This window comes from Pundamilia nyererei, unplaced genomic scaffold, assembly GCF_000239375.1.
Source record: "Pundamilia nyererei isolate P.nyererei 1_Seehausen unplaced genomic scaffold, PunNye1.0 scaffold00206, whole genome shotgun sequence".
In the NCBI taxonomy this organism is placed as follows: domain Eukaryota; kingdom Metazoa; phylum Chordata; class Actinopteri; order Cichliformes; family Cichlidae; genus Pundamilia; species Pundamilia nyererei.
The window spans coordinates 664912-688204 of NW_005187607.1; the positions used below are offsets into that span (position 1 = coordinate 664912).

A 23293-nucleotide genomic window follows, 5' to 3' on the forward strand; every position below is an offset into this window, starting at 1 on the left:
CCTTCCAGCTGTTATTTTATTCATACTGTGATTTGTTATTTTAATAGCCATGAATTAAAATAATCAGGAAAAAAAAACGCAAATGCACGGATGGGCTATGCAATATTGTAGTGATCCATGTGCAGTTATGGAGCCAGGTTGCACATTACATAAGCATTTGTATCGTTGACACTGTGAGTCAAGGAGTTCATGCATACAGTCCAGTATATAGAAGAGAAGCTGGATCGGAGATTTGTTTAGTTTAACTTTCAAAACCCCAATTTAAACAAAATGGTTATTTATGGCATTACAGATGAAACGTGTATATGTTTTAGTTATTGGATACCAGAGTATTATGTTTTTTTTACTTTATATCTGTTGTGTAAACAAACTGGTACCGAAATAAAATGCAGTAATCACTGAAGCTGAACCCTCAATAACCCCTGTTTTTTTCCCCTCTTCATATTTTTTTCCTTTTTTACTTGGGAGAAGCTGTCTCCAGCTCCTAAAACGTACTTTTATTTATGACAAGTCTGCTCTTCATTGGAGGCCTGTGATGTGTTATCTGGGCCATGTCATACTATACATACCCTTTAATGACTAATTCAGTCTCTTGGCTTATGTACTAAAATAGAACAGGCACAAGGGAAAAGAGAAATCAATTGAAATGTTGCGATGTTTGACAGGACTGTGCTTGAGGAGACAAAAAAAGGAAAAAAAGAAGAAGAAGACATTAGACGGTGTCGCTTCCTTTTGTTTTCTGACTGAGAGAGTGTGTGGTGTTGAGACATGCAAAAGCTGTATGTATGTATGCAGGGTGCCGGTACGTTGGGGAATTTATTTTTTCAACTGTCTTTGATCACTTTCAGGCTTTGAAGTAACTCTTGGCAAGGAAGGGGGGGAAAAAAGCGAGGCAGAAGTCACCGCAAGTTCACATCGCAACTAGGACTTGCAAAAACTGCAATCTGCATAATTTATTCTTTAAACAGTTAAAATGGAAAGAGATGAGGAGATCTCTAGGTGCCCAACAAACCCGCCTCCTGCTTGACAACCCCAATTAAACACTCTCCCTCTCCACATTTGTTCTCAATTACAGATTGAAGAGCGACAACACGAGAGCCTCTAATGCTCATCAAGTGACTGATTTAAAGAGAGACAGAGGAAGGTAAAGCACCAGCAGTCTAGGGAAATGTAATTGATATGTGTTGTAAATGAGCAAATAGAGGCAGCTGCGGAGGAACCATAAAGAAAGAACAGTCATGGTCATATATATATATAAACACACACTTATCTATCAACATGTTTTTCTTCTCCAAAACTCTTAGCACAGTGGATTTAAATATTAAATAAGATGCACCGTTCTATAAAATGTAATAACAATAATTATGATCACAAACAAACTTCAAACTTTTTCTAGTCTCTTAATTTTTCTTAATACTTAATATTAAACAGATCCATATTATTATATAACATTATTTATCTTCAGTCATTAGTTCAACACCTACAACATCCTTACAAGAACAATAGGCTATCAAAAGTTGGTCCTCACAGGGATATATAGACCTTACCACCTCAAAGAGATAAACCTCAAAGGTAATTGCATCACACAGAATATGAAGTACCGTATGATAGCTCCAGTCAGATTACTCAGACTTGTGGAATATTTTCTATGAAGCGGTTATTCACTACAGGTTTTTTTAATCTTCTAGCGAGAATTTTTAGATGGCAATCTTGCCCCAAATTTCCATTTTCTTACCAAAAAAGTATGTCTGCTTTGACAGTAACTTATTAACCTCAACCACATCATTCTGCACAGTGAAGGTCTAAAGTAAGACACAGTTTTAAGAATTAGTAAGTGCAATTTTCTTTCAGCCTCCAAGGTGAAAACATTCATTCAAAAACACCATTGTATTTTCCAGTGCAATTGAATGGTCAAAATGAGCAACTCAGTCAAATCACCTCTATTTATACATTTATTTAGGTTAGGTTAACAGATTAATTGATTTTATTATAACACACATACACACGCATATATATCTATATCTATCTATCTATCGATCTATCGATCGATCGATAGATAGATATAACATAATGTATCACACTGATTTTTTTCTTAATCTGGAATAATGTCTGATGATTTATTTTTAATATTCTCAGTGATTATTCTCTGCTTATGTGACAGCAGGTAGTGATGCACAATGAGGCCGTGGCCTGACAGAAAGAATTTACACTGGACATAATTCAAACCACCCGAAGCACTCAGTGCCTTTTAGTGGTGCATTGAGCTTAATGACAACTCAGGGGGAAATGTACATTAGCATACCAAATGCATCAAGGAGATTTCAATTATATCCTTTGTGGGAACAGCATAAATAAAGTCTAATACAATGACTGTGTAGACGACAAACAAAACCCCAGGCATTTAAGTTCACCCATACTGTGTGATGTCTATTCAAACAAATGTAGATTTAACAGAACTGTGAATTGAAAAAACAAACAGAAATAATCAGAGTGATCAAAGATGCTCTTGTTTGTAATTTTTGGAGACAGTGGATTAGTATGTCAAAATTATTAACGAAGGACAATTCATTGTGACAAATGAGAAACAGGAAATCCGGCCTTTGATATATCCACATGTGCCTTCATCATGACTCTGTTGCTCTTATATCTGCTGCAAGCAATTTTCTTACAATGCAACTGTCAAACTGTGCTCTGTTAAAAAAAAAAAGCAAGGCATGACATCCTATGGTCATGACATGTCAGCGCTGATGCTGAGTGAGGTGGGATTAAATTCATCAGACAGACTTTGACCCGCTACCGGGGTACATACACACTCTGTTTCTCTCTCTCCCATTCCAGACACTCCCAATTAAGCCTGAAGTGCAATGCTTGTTAAACTAAAACCATCCTTTTCTGAAATGTCACAGTGTCTCCCTGCCGTGTGGCCCGTCTGTAAACAGCTCTGTTGCTGATGCCAGCTCGAACCCCCTGGTGTGTCTCCTCGTGTGTGTTTTGTGAGAGCAAAATTGTCGCTTGCATTATCACATTGTTGTGAATGCTTGAGTGCATATTGGACTTGTTGTTGTTTTGTTGTTTGGTGTGCTCTATGGGTTATATTTTTATATGTGTGTTTTATGCTATTCATTATGGGAGTCTTTGCCTTCCACCCACGCCCTCATTTGTGTGCATGTGTCTTTTGTGTGAGTATGTGTGTACGTGTGTGTGTGTGTTTGACATCTCATTTGGGGGAGCTGACAGAGTGAAGGATATGTGCTGTAATTGTTGTCTGACTATCTTCATGCTGTAATTGAAAATGTCTTATTGGTGAAACTTTTGTCAAGATGTTTATACGAGCATGCCATTTAACATTAACACAGCTGCTCCTTTTACCTGTGCAATTACTTAAGTGTAGCCCACCTCTGACACTTGACGTAGAGCCAGTGCCATCCTGGAACTGGGTAAATTACCATACCAATTGCTTGGTATGAACAGCTTGTTCTTAAAACAATAGGGCGATGGATTTTTGAACTCAAACTCCATCCATCTATTCATCCATGGTATCCAGCATCCATCCATGTTCCCAAGCTGCCTTCCCTTTGTGTTCTGTGTGAACTCCTATTTTGTTGGACTTTGTATCAGCCAACACAAAGGCTTGCTTTCCTTTCTTAGGCAAACAAAGCTTGACAGTCAGATATCCAAACCATCTCCACTGACTGCTTTCACTGCTGCAGAGCAGCACCCCTACTTTGAACCACCGCCCAGTGACTGAGCTGATTACCTTTTCTCTAAGGGCAGATCTTCTTTGGAGGGAACTCATTTCCTGTTCATGATCCTATTCATTTGGTAACTACCTGCAGCTTGTGGTCATCTGTGAGGGTAGTAATGATAACTTTGAAGATAATCATCAGCTTTACCTAGGTACTTGAAGTCCACTTGAGGCAGAAATTCATCCTCTATCTTAAGCAGGAAATCTTTTTTTCAACAGTGTAAGCTAGACATCACTGCTTGATGTAGCCAACAATAGCAAAGATGTGATCCTGAGACCAAAGACAGAAGTTTGACGTTGTATAGGGAGTAAATGACATTACAGGCCCAATAACCAATTCTCCAGAAGCACCAGTTACACACACACAGGGACATGCCTTTTCCAAGTCCATAAAACATATGTAGACTGGATGTATGTACCCTCCAATATTTAACCTCCTAAGACCCAAACTCTTCCACAGCATGCATTTTTAATCTCTCTTTGATATTTGGACATTTTGGGACCTGATGAATGTGAAAACAAAGAATTACCAGATTTGTTTAACCTGATTTCTGTTTCTAAGAAAAATGAGAGCCACATATGAGGATATTCATTTAAACTTTCGATAGAACAGTGGCAGTATAATGTTATCGTAAGTGGACATCAGGCCCTTGTAGAGCAAAATTAAGTATTTTGGTCTAAATAACCCAAAAATGCGATGTCCACATATGTGGACACCAGGTCCTAGGAGGTTAAAGAGCTTGTCTGCTGTCTCAAGATGATTAACCTTAAAAAAAGACAGGAAGAGTGGCTGGTTTATATTTAACAGATTATAAAGCAGTACAGGTTGGGTCACAAACTGTCACAGTATGTTGTGGTATTTTTATTTCAAAGGGTGTCCATTATTATTTGACTGATGTGCTGTTCAGTAATTCTAAATGTATGCTGCACAACATTAGTTGTATCCTAGCTTGCTTTTGCCCAATCATCAGAGGGAAGATTCACTGTACAACAACCTAAAACACAGGCAAACATATAAATAAAAGCACACAGACACCCTGTGATTACATTATTCATAGCACTGCTGAGTGCTCTTACACAGAGTCCGAAAACACATGATGACCTGCTGTACAACACTGAGTGATAACAGCATCAGCTAGATTGTCTTACACTGAGAGGGAAAGATGATGAAAGCTAAAGTGAGTGAGAGAGAGATGGAGGAGAGAGAGATAAAGAGAGACACTGAGAGACTGAGCTCTTCATCCAAGAAGATGTATGTGTGCTGTTCTTGCATTCAGTCTAGTTGCCTAGACTACTGCTAATGAGCAGGTGGGTACATATGTTATACAGCATTAAATAACAGCCTCTTGTAATGCACAACAAGGACATACCGAATGCACTCAAACATACACATATTAAATATTTGCATCAAGAGAAAAAATAAGGTATAAATAAGACCATAAATAGATCAGCTAAGATGCAAATAGTAAATGGACTGGTTTTTACAGCATATAGTGCTTTTATATTGTAACTTATCACATGCCTCATTCACCCAATAACACCATTCATACAAGCACTTTTTGGGTAAATTACCATACCAATTGCTTGGTATGAACAGCTTGTTCTTAAAACAATAGGGCGATGGATTTTTGAACTCAAACTCCATCCATCTATTCATCCATGGTATCCAGCATCCATCCATGTTCCCAAGCTGCCTTCCCTTTGTGTTCTGTGTGAACTCCTATTTTGTTGGACTTTGTATCAGCCAACATAAAGGCTTGCTTTCCTTTCTTAGGCAAACAAAGCTTGCACTATGATTAAGTTTCTGTTTAACATTCACGCACACTCGCCCTCCTATTCAGCATTTTACCGAAGGATACTCAAAGACTGGAGGAGAAAGAGATCGCATCACCAACCTTCTGGAGAGTACCTTACCTGCTCTACCTCCCAAACTACAGCCAACAACATGTAAAAGCCACAACAACCAAAATAGTACAGCGAGTGACTATATGAATTCAAGTTTACTCTATAAAGACCTTTTGCTTACTTCTACATATATGTATGGATATGGATATATATCATAATTACATCAATTTTGACAAGATCCCCATCCCCCAGCAAATTTCACTTAAATTAAAAAAAAAGTGACTTATGCATATGCATTTTTCATATACTTCATTTAAAGACTCGTCTCATTTGGCCCATATAATATTCCGATTTAAAAATCTCAATTTTAAAGAACATTTTAAACCCATTTATATCAGTGTACATGTGGAAGAACATGCAAGCAGTAATATGGGTTATAGGCATTTATTAGCCTCAGTCTTACTGCAGCACACTGGCACTTCATCCAGGTAATGGACAGGAGATTAAAATACTGCTGTGACCAAATCCACTGAGTCTGAATGAAAGAAAAAGATTATTTGACTTAAGCTGGGTGGAGAGCATGTCCTTCATTCTCACCTAAGTGGAGTAAAAACATTTATTCAGGCTTTGAGCAGTTTATCTCTTCTTTGAGATGACTGAAGGTTTACATGGTTGTCAGATACTCCAGCTTCCTCCCATAGTACAAAGATATTCATAGCAAGGCTACATCTAAACTGAATGTAGGTGTGAATGTGAGCATGAATGGTTTTCTGTGTCCGTGAGTTAGTCGTGCGACAGACTGGTGACCTGTTGGAGGTGTACCCTGCCTCCCACCCTGAGGCAGATGGAATGTGCTCTAAGCCCAAGCAGAAAGAAATGGATGGATGGATGTTTGCCTGATATCTGTGTATGCTATTGCTGTAGGGGTTATCAAAGGAAAACAATAATACAAAGTAATCTGCCGTGTACAAAACTTGAAGAAGATTTTACTGATCAACTGATCTCAGTCTGAGATCTGATAGATTTAAAAGATTCCATTTTTTAATATATATATATATATATAACTTCCAATTTTCAGGAAAGAGACAGCTACACTTTCTTCCACTAAATAGTTTTGTTCCATCTTCCAGTTCTATGCATAACATTTAGACTTCACTGAAAGTGACTTCCTTTTAGCATGTGAAATGTTAGTTCTGTATTATAGCAACAACTAGCAAGCAAATAGATATGACAAATACATTAATCCTATGCTTTTCACATATTTATGAATGGGATGCTACTGGAATCACAGGTTGTTCAACCTGGTCATATCTGCTACATAGGAAGGCAGCTGTTGCATTTAAACTACCAATTTGTTGTAAACTAACACTTGAAAGATTACTTTAGCCAGCTACCTCAGTCTTCTCCTTCAATGCCGAAGGTGCTCTAGTGGCACTTTGTGTGGGGGCTTTTCAATAACTAAGCCTGTTTGAATGCTGGAACAATGAACAGGAGCTGCATTACAGGGCTGACATTGCAGTAAAATGCCATCACATTGCCCAAAGGGCTAGACTTAACCCAACTGTGAAATATGCTCCTTTGAGAGCAAGGGGTTTAGGATAAGGAGAGGAAGAAGGAAATTACTTTAATTTATTGTGCTTTAAGGGGCCAGCGTCGATACTGATAGGTGGCAGTGTTGAGTCTGCTTATGTTTGTAAATGGCACTGAGCCAAAATGTCTGTTCTGGTTGATTTAACCCGCCACCTCAGGAGTCTTCTTCAATGACCAAGGTGCTTAACTACTTCTTGTGATTTTTATGTGACATGTAGTTCTTCCAAAGATTATATTCAAATCAGACTAAATGGCATGTAATGTAATTACATGTATTTTCCCCTATGTTATATATATGTCAAAGATGAAAGGCACAGGGCCAACAGCAGGGATGCACCACATTACTCCTTTACCTCTTAAAGAAGAGATAAAGAAGAAGCCCACGAATCCATCACAAATTGTTCTTTTGCAATGTGTTTCCCAAAAGTTTTCAACAGCAAGTTTATCTGCCTCTGCTAGCTTTTTTATCACTCAATTAACGCATAAGAAATATTAAAGGAGCAGAATGGAGAAATCATTTTAGGATAGACGCACTCTAATCACAGCTGCAGTTTCACCCCTGGCCTGTTGATTATGATGCAGCTGCAGGTGCAGCTGGAAAGCCTCCCTGACCTGTGTCACAAGATGAATTGTAATCAACTGTGCAAGGACATCTGGTTCTGAATGGTGTGAGAAAACCAGCGAAATGTCTCAAAAGTGTTTTTTTAAAGGCTGTAGTCTATGGTGATTCTTTTTTTGGAGGGAAACAAACATGTACAATGGCATCTAATTTGTGCCAATATTTCTATAGATTATGCATCTTGATCATTCTGGTAAATCTTACATATTTTCTTGATCTTTACAAAACTAATTGCACAAGCTTGGATTACTTGTTAAGAGCCAGTGTCTTTTGTTGTGCTAAACTGTGAATTCAGATCAGTTACTAATTTAAAATGTGTTCTATATCCATGATATTGTAGTATATTGTTAGTTCTTAGGATAAATATTAGTAGATGCTTTCATCCTTTCATTTGTTAAATGTATAAAGTTAAATTCCATATTATGGTTTTGATAAGTTGCAACTTGCAAGTACATTAGGACACCTTTTAGATTGTGGATCTGTCTCCTTTGGATTATAGACATGTGTATCTGTTGACCTGACATCAGGACTTTACTTGGTATGAAAAGAAGTCGCATTGGAACTTCTTGAAGGTAGCATTCCCAGTGAGCCGTGCTGTCAGTGATAACCCAAAGCTCATATCAGAGAGCTGAGGATCAAGCTGCTACCAAGCCAGCTGAGGTAATCTGTCACACCAAGGTAGCCACTGAGACAACGGGTGGTAGAATACAGATATACACGACAACATTCCTACACATATGACTCATCACAACACACATAGACACATGTTCATTTCTCTGTATGTATAAAGCACCACGACACACACATGCAAACCACAATCCTAAAATCCTGTGGTGAAGCTTTGGTGCCTGGACCAGCTTTAACACTGGACCCAGTATGATGTTTCACTTTATGACTGCTTTCTAAAGCTTCACTCATTATACTAAATTTTACAAGCACACAAATTACCACAACAAGATTATCATGTTTGGATTTTAGCAGCTAGTAAGGAAAATACGTGCTTTTCACCAGAGCACACAGAAAAACACCTCTGGTTTCATAACCCTCTCAATTGTTTAAACTTTGTGTAAAAATAAACAGCCTACTCACTAATCTTTCATAAAGCAAAACCAAAGTTACTGCAGAGTTTAGTTTTGTGAAAATGTTTTCATATGAATTTAAACAGTAGCCAAAGGGCAAAAAACACTGAAAATTTTCAAAAATTGCTTTAAAAAAGCCCTAAAATTAGAAATTTGACTAAAATATGCAGTTTTAAGCTGTTGAAACAGACACTCTCTTTCTCTCGTTCACACACACAAACACATAGATAGCATCAGGTCCTCCTACTGCTACCATAATAACATTCATAATCATTCAAAACCTTTCACGTGACTACACCTCTGTTATCTGAGAAAATTAGCAGCTAGTAAAAATGGTAAGACAAACAACAAAAAAATATGGGTAATGAGTCAAAATGAATAGGGAAGGTCAATAACGGTTAATAGGTTAATAGGAAGGTTAATAAATAAAAATAATAATAACAACAATAATATTATGCGATTGTTCAACGTTTGTACCAGCAAGAGTGAGTATGTACATAGACTGTGGGGACTATAAAGCGTTCTCTAGTTGTTGCATGTGATGGTACAATGGGAAGTAAATTGTACTGAAGCACTGCAGGTTTCATATCATCACCTGTCCACATTGCTTATCTTTCTGACTGGTGGATGCATCAATACTTATGTCAAATATATATATATATACACATATATATGTCCTTTTTTACTATATATATGTTGTAAATAAACATTGATGGTCAAAATGAATTGAAATTACCGCTGCTATTTGCATTTAGGTGAAGTCTGAGATTTATTATCATTCTGACCACTTGAGAAAGAGAAATGTGGGAAATAATTTAATAAAGGTGGGTTTAATTAAAGTCAAGGTTTGGTAAGGACATCTAAGTAAAAGCTAATTAAGAACCAAGAACAAAACATTAGTATTAAGACAGTTTAAAAACAAAACAAGCCTTTTTTCCAATTAGAGGCTGCTAACAATAACCCATGGGCAAAGCATTCAGCTGCAGGGTTCTCATAACCCTACAGCAGCGTCACCTTCACCATCAATTCTTTTTCTTTCAGAGCTTTGGAAAGACTGACTAAAAATGTCTTTGAGTTCAAAAAATGCTTCACTGAGCAGAATGAAAAGCAAGTTAAAATATACAAAACTTGGAAAACTTACCAACACATGAACCATCAATCTCCTCATACCCAACACTACAGACACATCTTCCCAGGGGAACCAACCAGTCTCCATCAGCTCCACAGAACAGTTTGGGTGTGTCTCTTTCTTCAGCATGGTCAACACAGGCCCCCCTCACTTCCACCAGTGAAGAAGAGTCCACGCGGGGCACTGTGTCTGGAAATGAGGCCAGGTTCCTCAGTGTAAATGGACATTTCTTATAGTAAACCCTCACAGACACTAATGCAATGCAAGCGCCAATGTCCTGGAAAGCCAGATAAAAGCCTTTCCTGTTTATGGGTCCCACCTCCCGCACCTCCGTATTGAGCTTGAGGATCCGATCTCCAAGATCCATCTGAGTAAAGCTCTCATCAGCAGCAATGGTGTCAATCTTGGTGTACTGCGCAGGCCTGAACTTGACACCGTGTGCCTCATCTGTCTCATGATAGAATAGATTGAAGGTCTCCTTGCAGGTGCCAGACACCCAAGGGATTGAGTTACAGTCGCGCAAGGTGAAGCGGAGCTCCACGTAGACCTTCTGGGCTGCCTGTCGTGAAATCCAGTTGGAGCGAAGCCAGTTGTTTTGGTTGGGCTCCATCACATTGCAAACCTGGAAAGTATGGATGGGTCGGTTGTGCTCGTCCATCTCTGTGATTGCATCCCACTAAAGGAAAAATAATAAGAGTGTAGAGGGTCGGGGAGAGAGGAGGAAAGAATGGGGTAAAAATGAGGGAAGAAAAAGAAAGAGTTAGTATTAATTCAAGATCTGCTAGCAGGCCTCACAGGTCATAGCATTCCATACAAAACATGGACAAAATTAACAACATAGTTGTGCAATATTAATTTAGTCCCAAGTGTGGCACTGAAGGAAAACTGTGTGGTCATTTCAAATCCCAAGATTGATGCTATACAGAGCACAGACGCAATCTGGAAGTTATAATAGCTTCCTGCTTCTTTCTGCTTCTTTATGAGACACTTTGTTTATATTAGACTGTATTCAAACCAAATTTGGACAGTAACACATTTAGTTCCTTCAGTGGGCTGGTTTCAGTCATTATGCAAATGTACTGTTTATAAGATTGGGGAAACCTGCAGTCAGCTGAGACTGAAGAAGTCACTTGAATGAGTGACGAAACGTTTCTCCCACAAAACGCTACGTCCAGATGAACAGAATCAACTTTTGGAGAACACATTTAGTTGTTCAGATATTCTTCTCTGGATTAAGGTTAAAGAGAGTGCCAGCAAGACCATCTCAGTCCATACCACATTCAAGTAAAAAAAAAAAAAAATCATTAACAAAATAACAATCTGTTTTCCTCATATTCCTAGAGGTAGGTTTTTTCCTGGTATGATGTCGAGCTCCAGCTGCCTAGTCATCAGCTCTGCAACTCCCAGGTCACATGATTAGGGAGCATTGCAGCTTTGCAGGGTCATTAGGTTACCTGTCCCCATGTTGATGGGAAAGAAGTTAATGGGGGGTTTTAGCCTCCTGGTTCTGCAGCGCTCTCAGGTTTTATTAGAGTGGGGACTGGCTACATGGGCGACCCCAAAACCACACAACATCGACCTCAAAGAATCAAATTACCTGCCTGGGAAAAAAGGGCTCTCAAATCAGTTCGCTTACAATGCAGCGTCAGACTCTCCACGAGCTGCAGAGTTTGCCCTTGTGTGTGTGTTTGTGTATGTTTGTGTGTATGAGGTTTATATTTAGACTCATATTTACGCCACTTACCTCATAGGTTTTACTGTATATGACGATATATGGGATCTATTTTTACCCATCACTGCTGCTGCTACTGTTCCCATTACTTTGCATACATTTTCCTAGATGAAACACTTATGCATGCATACATAATTTTCAGGCATCGAAAGCTCAATTCGGTCACTGTGACTTCTCCAATGAACCTTGCTTGTGCATTGCAGTATGCACAGCTGTCTTTGAGTCAAACACTAAAATCAACACTGTTTTCAGAGATGTGAGAAATATGCTCGAAGGTATGGAAGACCATGTATAAAGCTTTTAATTATCAACACATTAACATAAGTAATTTGACTACATCAAACATACACACATTTCATGTTCCCTTTCTTGGGTCTGGGGGGAGAGATGCCTGTTCTAAACGAGGGCTGGAAAATAGCTCGTTTATAGGCAAACAAAATCCGGAGGGTTGAGATAGCGCTGGTGGTTAATTTACCAATACTATTTGCCTGATAAGCTTGCACATTTAATAAGCTGTTTTTTCACTTAGATAAATATTACCTCTTGATGAGAGTAGTAATCAAAGCCCAATGTTTGCTCTCACATACTCATTATCCTTTTTAATAACATGTTCTAATTCAATCATCCAAAGACAGCAGGTTTTAATCTGCTCTTCGCTCAAGGTGTAAACGTAGCATTACAGTCAAACAAATTGAGTTTGATTAAATGTGATGTTGCCATCAAAAGTACACACTAAATCCAGCTGGACAACGCGTTTCTGTTGGGGCAAGGCATAAAGATAAAAAAAAAAAACCAAAACAAAAAAACAGAACATGAAATACTTAAAATATTGGCATGAAAATATTTCCATGAAGAAGCTGAAATGAGAAAATACAAAATGTAAGTAGACATATGGAGTTTACTCTTTGTTAAGTCCATATGGATTCACTGGGATTCCAAAGCTTTCAGATATGATTTCAGAACCGTCCTTTGTGATAAAATCTATGCCATGGCTCCAGACAGAGAAAAGCCTCTTAATGACTCCTTTGGGATAATCAACAAACGGAGCACCAAAGGACTATGGAAATGGACATGGAAACTGTTTTCTTTCCTAATACCCACATTTTTCCCCCAATGCTAGGTGACTGCATCACATTATTCTCCCCTTGAAGAGAGGAAATATTTAATCAGTTACTTTTTGTTGTCTGTCTAACATTACTGTCAAATTTTGTGTGATAGTAGAAACTAATAACAACTCGAGCTGATTAAATTTTGGTGAAAATTGGGTCAAGGTCAGACTCACAACAAATTTCAAAATCAGTAAAAAAGCTTACCCACATTTTTTATGAATCATTTTTAAATTTCACAACAATATACTACTCATTTGAACTTCATCATCATTGTTAGGTCTCAGGGACAACCTTCACCTTAAAAAACCTCGACAAAAAACGCATCGAGTGATATCATATGAAAGGGCATGGGGAGAGCTGTACAACACACTTTTGGTTTCTTCAATACAATACCCAAACGACATAACAATGACCAATGATGCCATAACAGGCTGATGTCATTGTATTGCAATAAAACATCATTAAAACACTAAAGTTTTTATATAGTCCTTGTCTTTCTGGGGAATTACACTCCCTGAGTGCCCTTGTAAGAATGCACACTTGATACTGACGGCAAGCATCTTTCTGATTCAAGGTCTAGTGATTTAAGATATTATGCAAACCATTCTTACAGTTTTCTTTCTTTCTTTCTTTCTTTCTTTCTTTCTTTCTTTCTTTCTTTCTTTCTTTCTTTCTTTCTTTCTTTCTTTCTTTCTTTCTTTCTTTCTTTTGCCACTGAATCAATTACAGATCATGATGAGTTTGCTCATTTACCACTGGTTGTTGGAATTTCTGAAATCTTCTGTTGGGATGTCAGCTAATGGTGTACTTGCACTGGTCACAGCTGGCCCTGTACGTGCTAGCATGCACTAACACTGTGTCTAAGAATCAGACTGCTGAGATAAACTATGAGTATGCTCCAGTTTGTCTCAACATTTAAACTGTTTTTCATGCTGCCCTCTCTTTCATGCACACTTTTAAAAATCACCTTTTTTTGTAGAACATAATAAGGCTAATATATGATGGTTTTAAAGTGGTAAAACACTGTCCTGTATTATGTCTCACAAATCCTGACAATTATTTAACAGTGATTTTCATGGAGCCATCTGTTACTAAGGAAGTGCTGAAGTTCCATTTCTGAGTAGATGTATACTAGGGTTGTGCCACATTATATACATTTTAACATAATAAAAATCACGTTATATTGTGATATCATTGCTACAGCAATCCATGCGTTTTCGTTTCTTAAAGACAAAGGACACAGACGAGACAACAAGACAAACCCTGGCAAACCCTGACATCAAGAACCATGTGTCAGCCTATGATAATTTCTTCATTCATGAGCTCCTCAAAGTAGTCCTCCCATCTCCTCAACGCACTCTCTTAATTAGTGCATTTCCATCTCTACCCTTACCCTAATGCACTGTGCTACCTTCCCAGCTCAATCGCTCTGCCTAGCCATGCCATAAAAGTCCTTTTCCTGCAATGTACAAGTGTCAATAAATGTTCAGCATTCTTTCTCTATATCAAACAAACTATACTTTGACAGTGTTTGAGGATGGTACAGATCATCCAGTGTGATTAAAACCCTATGCATAGTTTGAAAACGATAAAGAATCATCAACAAACATTTATGACGCTTTTTTTTAAACTTGCTGTCACTCATATTCAAGACTGATGCCCAGCTTACTCTGGTTCTTGCTCCAGCATTTAAAGTTGCTGATTCAATCATCCCTTCGGGTTCTTTCAATCTTATTTGACCACTTAGTCAGCTGTTGACCTGCAGTGGTGTCTGTAGGAAGAAATGTGCATCAGCACAGTTGAACAGTGGTAGGTGCTTTACCTTAGAGGAGCAACTGGAGAAACCCAAATTATACACGATAACGCTGTGTCCTAGTTTAAAGGGTTTACACGTTTGGGATTTTATGTGACTATACCAATGGCTTCTAGCTCAAACCTAAGAAAAACATGTAATTGTTATTTGGTAATTTGACACAATAATGTATTTGTCAGAATTACTAAAACTAATAAACACCTTCAGGCTTTGTAAAGTCTCATTTATGTTAAGGATAAGGGTGACATTTGAAGTGGTGTTAAGTGAAGACCCATGTTAAGTGTTGAACAAGTCAGCGAACCATTAAATCTTAATGTATTATGTGTAAATACATGGCTTTAGTGACTGCTAAAAATGACAATTGAACAAGTTCTTTGTGTATGCTTGCACACACAGAGAGAGCAAGGTCAAACATAGCCCTCAGTCTCTCTGAGCAGGATATTTTTATAGCACACCAAGGCACTTCTTTCCTGATTGGACTCATGGTAACAGCTAATATTTCATAAAATATAAAATCCTTTCTATCAGACAGGATTTTTAATGGGGAATTATTGAACAAGAGACATGGGACCGAGGAAGAAAATAGAAAGCAGCAAAGAGAGGACAGACAAAGAGTTAAGAGTTACAAATGTGTGGTGTTCAGGAGATTTAAGAAAACTACTAGAGTTAGCGGCCATTGGAATGAGCCTGAATGGCAATGTAGATAAATCAAAGTGTCCAGTGACTGAAAGATTGAGGCAACGATATCAGAGCGATTCATCTCAGAGGGGCAAAACAATCCATTGTGATAGAAACGCACAGCTGTTGAAATCCCCAACTAAACACCATTCACAGCTGATACACAAGACCTCCAAGACTTTGACATTTTGTCAGTTAACTGATAATGTCAAGCAGCTTTGTGGTGGCAGCACTTTAAAATAAGTCGCTAGAGATTTGCATTGTGAAGCTGGGAAGCAAAGCAATAACGTGTATTTCCTCTTAATTATTTCAAATTCCAGTGACAGCGTTGCCCCTTTGGGCCAAAGCCTGCAGTCCACTCACCACCTGCAATCCCCATCCACACTCCACTTTATTACTGCGTGTGCTGCTGGTTTGTAATCTCACTGTTGGATGACTTCTTTTTCAAAGTGCCAAACTTTAAGTCTTGGTTGGACACCTCACTACCTTGCCATCCAGCCCTAACATGCATAATTGAAAAATGGCCAGAAAATGTGGTTGATTGATTGCAGCCTGGGACCAAGGCCTTTACAGCCCATCTCTCTCACCCATGCAATCGAGCCAGTCATTTTACTGGCCACTCGCCTGGGGGTGAGCTCCTTTTATTAACACTGTGAAATCCAGAGCCCTATTGAGAGTTACACTTTTAACTACAGTGTCATAACCAGCTTGGCTCATCTTCACTTGAAATGAAATATTTAGTGATCCTAAACATTCCCACTACTCGGTTGGATTTGAGCCTGTAAAGAAAAAAAAAATTAAAGACTATTTTAAAATCCAAAGTCCCACTGTGTGAATGATGTGTTATGACCAACTATAAAAGACTTAATAATTATAATACTGACATTGGGCAGGTTAAAGAGCAATGCTTTAATGAGAAGATTAACTTCCTTTTTAGATTTGGTTAAAAACATAGTGGAGTTTTCCAAAATACACTTAATATATGTAGAATCTAAGAAATACTTCCAATTTATTTTCCATATATTCTTTATCTCTCGTAAGCATAACACATATGGTGGAAAAACAGCAAGGCACTAAGGAGATTTTATTCAGAGCACTTAGGTGCTGCACATTTTGTAAGTGTGAACAAACCAAGTAGTGGGAGTTAAGTGGCCACTGGAGATAAAACTAGCAGCTCTTACACGAATACCATGAGATGGTGTCTGTGCATGTGTAGAATTCTAGAAATTTCCTAACAACATCAGATTCAGTCACACAAAAATGTACAGCCTCAACTCCAATGACATGGAACTTACCAAATGTAAGAATTCTTAAATATATTCTTGAAACATAAGAAGCATTTCAGTGACTAAATAATTAACGAATTAATAAATTCAGTCCAATCTATCATGCTAGGACGTTGCAGGGGGATCTAAAAGATTTCAGGGACAAATAACAAAAGTCATATGGGATCCAAACAAGACCCTGACATTAGAGAGAATACGCAGGTGTTCACCTGGGCCACAGGAGACTGTATCTGAATAAATATTCAAAATGTATAACTAAATGTCCTGTTGCCTTGCTCTTTCCAAACAGAGAAAGCATTGAGTTTGCTGGTTGAATGCTGCCCACACACACAAACATGTACAAAAAAACGCACACTGTGTCAAAGGAGTTGGGAGCCGATGTTTCCAGTCTCCAAAGACTCCTCTGAATTACAGCAGAGATTGGCAAAAAATGGAAGTGAAAGAGAAAACTGGCCAACATATACACCTACAAGAAGTTATATTTAGTTACATCATTTCTTCGACACATTTTCATTTTCATTTATGTTCTTGTCCAAACATCTCAATGCAAAGCTTTATAAGACACATGCATTACAGTAAGTAATTGTCGCGCTCCCTCGTGTTTCTCTCTGTCTTGTGAAAGAAACTTTTAAATCTGGCTTTTAATAAAAAAGTTTTTTAGTTTACTTCCTTAAGAAATAAACAGTCACTTTACAGTGTATCCACTGACTATTTTTTCTTTAGGGACAAGAAGTGATCAGCTGTTTTGGCAGAAAAAAATCTAATTAAATTCCTATAACAGATTGTTTGGTGCTTTGTAAGAACCAGACTGTTTCTTGAGGTTTGTCGGTGTGTATTTGCAAATACTGTGAAATTTAATAACATATAATGTTTCTCTTCCCTCTCCTTCCCTCTCTTAATGCCTTACATCTTAACAAATTACTTTGTGTTTCTCTTTCTGTTGTTTTGTTTCTTCTGTCGTCCGTGTGCTCTTTTATTCTCATGCACTCACCTCCTATGAATGTGTGTGTTCGTGTTTTGCCACTGTCACTTGGATTGAGAGATTTATATTTAATTGTAGAGCGTCCCTCTGCAATGGATGAAAAGACACCACCACCACCTCCCACACACACACAGCAGTAATAGTTATTAGAGAGATGGATGAAGAGTCTTAGCTCACTAGGGAACATGATGGCAGATATTTGATGTTAAGAAAAAAGGCACAATAAGAAGAAAGTAAAACAACTAAAAAGGGAAAAAGTAAAAAACAACAGTACAAATTGTTATTTTCAGGCTATTTTTAACACGTGAAAATTAATAATTACTGGTTGAAGCTGCAAGATAAGTGAATAAACTTTTCTCCCCCTTCCTAGTTTAGTCATCATTTAGTCTCAGAAGCTACAGTTAGCATTTTTCTATATTGAAATCACCTCATTAGATCCAACAGCAGGTGAATTACTCACAAAATTATGCTTGCATAATATCTAAACATCTTTCCAAATTTATCTTGCACAAACAGAAAAACAAAATTGGTGTATAGCGTACCTGGGGGCTGCACTGCCCCACATTCAGACCACATCTTTGCACTTTTGTCTGTGTGTATGCATAAGGAGAGAAGTGTTTTTGTGTATGTGTTCACATAGTGTATCTCTATGTGTGTGCATTAGGAGTTGGTCTATAGAGGGCTCATTATGGACAAGTGCCCAAGCTTAATTTGAGAGATTCCGTCAATATCTGGCAACCTCAGTGGGCCATTGTACTCAACTGTGTGTCAACAAGAAAATCAATACTTTGATTGGAGAATTATGGAAACTGATTTTCACTGTGTGCTTTAAAACTTCCAATTAAATTACTGATTGTGTGCCAACAAGGAATACTGGCAATACGTGCCACTGAACAAAAAACTGCTTAACAACACTGGACATGTCATAAAATCTTTTATATTGACACTGTAGAGGAAATGAAGGAGCTGTGCTATTTTCCATGTGACTTCCTAGTGGTGCAACTATTTATCATACCTACATAGTCAATAGTAATAATGTTAAGTGTGCATCATGACTGTTCTCATTTCCCTGTTAACTTCTTGTCAATGATTTTCAGATATGCAGTGGGAGCTCAAACCTTATAAGACATTACTTGGCAAATGCGTGCGTGTAGGAATGGAACTCACTCAAGAAAATTAAATGGTCTTTAACCTTCCAGTTCATCAACAGGATGTTCATGAGGTGTCCAATTGTACCCATGTAAGAACACCATATGTAATTGATTGATAAATTCACTATAAGCAAGTGGACATACTGTGGTTTCCTTCTGCGTCCTTTACCCAGGTAATACCCTTGTCTCACTTAAACAGACTATTTCCAGTAATGAAAATCAATCTGAAGGGGACTAACTCCTTTTGCGTGTTGTGTGAGAACAACTTAGGACAGTGTTTAATGTTGATTCTTCTGACATTCATGTGAGAAAACAGATTTTCTGTGTAAAGTATAAATCGTATGATCGTACAATGTACATAAAAAATCAAAAACAAAACACAGAATTGTACTAATACTATTATTTACTAACAGATATTTTCAGGGATCTCGTGTCATTTTGTTGTTGTCACATCTAAAGTCACAACAGCCTGTTTTCATTTTACAATAAGGCACCATTCATTTGGACTGGTTCACTGTGTGAGTGGCAATAAACTGAACAACCACTGTTCAGATTGCGGATAAGAATTTGTATAAAGTAAGGTGTTTTCCCCAAAACCCACTTGTAGTAATGGATAAATGACTATAAGAAAGAAATCCAACATCCACCCTATCAAACACCTTGGCAATAAAATATCTTCTATAGAGATGCGCAGTCTGATGAGGGCATCAGATATTAGTTGGATGCAGGCTTAAACAGCTGGACCGGTTATCTGGGACATTTTTACTGACAGCTATCTCTGTGCTCTGCTTGTCAGCTTTTCTCTCTTTATTTCATTCGTTATATTAGACTCAGCAGTTGTTGATAAACTTTTATGTTAGCTTTTACGGGAGGTTAACAAGTTGCTGAAAACTTAATTAGTATTATCTTCGCCTAATCTGCACCGCCAGGAAAAAGAGGACTCTCAGAAAAACAAATGACAGCAAAGCACGGCAGAGATTTTCACGCTGAACTGAGATGACACAAATTCGAATAAACTAATTTGCTTTTTCTTTGTCACAGTATTACTGAATATTTTTGTATTACATAGCACTTGTATTCATTTCAATATGTATTTATTTGTTATATTTTCTCCCCCTCCTGATGATGTAAGACTCCTCTAACAAGACTGAGCTGTCATGTTTTCAAATTTCAACAGAGGAAAGAGGCTTTTATTTTTTTTCTCTTCCTCGAAGGGTGCTTTCACCCCGAAGCATCATGGCTGTCTCATACAAAGACCAAATGGGATTGCCATTTTCATGAGATCATTTCAGCGGGTTGTAGAGGCCAGTGCTCAGAAAGGCAGAAAACCAGCCATCATCCTTGATTACAACACCAACAAAGCAGGTGTGGATGAGAGGAGAGAAGACCAGCCTGCTGGTCTCTTGTCATATAGCACAACATAATAGATATCACCACCTAGAATGTCAATTTGATATGTAGGGAGCTAAACTCTGAACCTAAAACTAGAGGACATGCCAGAGCTACTGGAGACTGCTCGCATGGAAGGAGCAAAAGAAGGACGGAGATTCTACTTCTTTCATATAAGTAAATATAAATATCTCTTAAATCAATATAAATATAAATAAATACATATAAGGAAATATAATATGTCATATAGAAGCATATAGTGTAATAATTTCAAATGTGGCTTAGCTCAATTATTTTTAGTAACTCAGTTTGCAAACAGATCCTAACATTGTTACCAATAGTTCTGTTCCCCCACAAAATATAATGAAATCTGCCCCCAAAATATGAGTCACCTGCTGCAGTGACCCCATCTGCTGATACGTACCCTGCCTTCTGTATGATTGAAACCACTGATTCATAAGTTAGACGTATTTTTGATCAAGTTCTTCTTAGATATCTGTTTGACAGTGTTTTTTTAGTGAGTGATTAATCAGTTAAACCGAGAAAGGCCAACATTACTCTTCCACACAATCTCTCTCAAACACAGTATCCCGTTGCCTGTCAACCACATGCACCTAAATCAATAGGAGCAATAGAACAGCGGTGAGCAAATGAAATCCAAAGACCCCATGCTCCTTTCATTCTTGCATCCATCACAGTGGAAGGGTAGTGAGAAGGGTGGAGCCAGTGCTCCGCAATCTGTCATCCCTGTTGTGCTCTCACAAAAAGGCATAGTGTTGGTCATGTCCTAAGTGATCCAAGTCGAAGATAGAAAGTAAAGACAGAGTTCAAACTGTGTAACATATGGAAGACTGCTGATGTTGGGTTAATGCATGAAAGTCATGTCTAGTTACTCTGTCTTGTGATATTTTTTTAAAGACAATGGATTACACCTAAGTGTATGGTAGTTCAATGCAGTCTTGCACACATAGGTTGTATAATAGTCACGACCTCTAACCTATTGATTCATGTTTCTGAACATGTACAGTTATACAGGGTTTTTTTTTCCGAGCTCAGTTTTTTAGCAGACAGGTGTCATATGTAGTGAATTGTACCCATGTATACAAAATGAAAGGCCAAAACAGAAACACATTTGGAGGTTGAAGGGATTTGGTAGTGAAGCGAATCATCTCATAGCTAACACAAATCCAAAAACAGTTAATGCAACACATTTGTTAAATTCCTGGATTTGTTTAATTAACCAGTGTGTTGGTGTAAAGATGCAAAATTACAAAGAAAAAAACAAACAAAAAATCTGTCATTTTTCAATTTGGTTTTGGTGAATATAGGCTAACTCTTAGACTATTTACACTTTTTAAAATGGGCACAGCTCCACTTTAACAACCTTCTCTGGACAAGTAATAAAAAGTAAAGAGAAAAAAGAAGACGCTTCAGCAAACTGAGTAAACCATCTCAACACAGTCAGACCAAGGCAAACAAAACCGCCCGCTTCTTAAACTGCACCACCAGGGTTATTACACTTTTTGCCCTTTGTGTCACTGTGAACGATCTTTTCACAGTATGCTTATACACACTTTGGGGTTTGAGGTAAACAACACAATGCTATGTTAGGGCACTGCAGGCACTAGAGAAAGAAGAGATAGCAGTTTCAAATTTCTACGTGTATTAAAACTGCCAGTGTCTGAAATATTACACACAAGGTAAGACAAGAGGGGAGAGAGAAACTGAAAGACCGAAGAGAAAGAGCAGTTACACTGTATATGGTAACTACACCACAAACCAGATCAATAAGTAAACTCACTATAAGGTTTAATTGATTTCCACATAATACAACTCTAAAAATGAGTGTGGCTTGTAAATTCATATGTGTATGCCATTAGAAAGAAATTACAGTGGCTGGTTGTGGTTGTCATTTTTATAATGGAAATTGTGTCATTTAATGTGAAATTGAAAAGATGAGACGGCTGGCAAAGCTGCATCCTTATATGTTCAATATATATGACTCTCCCACTACCTTATGTCTTTATTTCTAACTGTTATTATAGCACCTATTACAGCTCCTATTATGGCTCTTGAAGGTCGTAATCTAACATGTGGCCATGCCAGCTATAAGTTACTCTTTCAGCTGTTTTATTACAAATATTAAGGATGAAAAGCTCTATCTGTACTCTTTTATTTGATGAGAAAAAAACACATTTGTATTTTACCACGCTGGATTTCTTCAAGTCCAGAGTCAAAGCGAGTCACCGCAGTCCTTTAAGAAAGAAGAGCCCTGAATCAAACACTGTGCTGAAGTGTCCTCGAGAAAGGTAACATTTTGGAGGTCTTGGTGTGCTGCTAAATGGGGCCTCTGAACTCCCATTTGAGACATGTAGTGCTTCACTTTAGAGCTACAGTGGAGATGCTGGCTTTTAAATTTTGTCACGTCTTCAGCAGGATCTGCAATATTTTCTTAAAAACTCACATTTACTTTTAAATAGCTTTAAAATGCAAATAATCAAAAGGACTTCCTCCTTTGATGCAACAGGAAAAAAAATCTTGTTTTAAACATGGCTTTTAAATTAAGTATATCCAGCACATGCAATTTCATGTTTAAGTAGATACTAGTGCTATGAAATTATTTATGTTTTCATAATATACTGAAGCCTAATGGCTACATGTTGTAGTGGTTAACACATTGCACATTAAAGATCCCTAGTTTGAGACTGGGAGGAGATGCAAACCCAGCCCCAAACTGTTACAAGTTAGTGTACTCTTTGTACCAGTCCACAGGCCGGATAAATGGAAGGCTGCACCTGGAAAAGCATCTATAAACTGCACTGCATCTAAATATGTTGATCCATTTGCTGTGTGGGAAATAAGGGAAGAGCCAAAAATATCTTCTAATGTACTAGAGCCTATTCATAATTAAATGATGTCTTTCACTCAGCTTTCATCTTCAGATGCTTCCACATCTAACAAACTATGAGAGTTCATAGTTATTATAGCACATTTCACTGTGTGTTTAGTCATCAAAACCCACATCCCGGTAAAACCCTACCTAACTGCAGGATCAACACTGGTTAAGGGTATGAACCATTCCTCCTTTCAGCCCCTTATTCTCTATCTCATTTGCCTAAGCGGTGATATGTCACTCCCCTCCACAC

General features: G+C 37.9%; 1 protein-coding gene across 1 annotated transcript in view; it reads right to left on the bottom strand.

The window, feature by feature from the left end:
* LOC102207363 (eph receptor A6) overlaps nt 1-23293 on the bottom strand; it is a 173936-nt gene that overhangs the window by 122290 nt on the left and 28353 nt on the right. The window contains exon 3 of the mRNA XM_005747850.1: nt 10020-10683. Within this exon, the coding sequence (XP_005747907.1) occupies nt 10020-10683 (664 nt within the window). The remainder of the gene's footprint in view (nt 1-10019; nt 10684-23293) is intronic.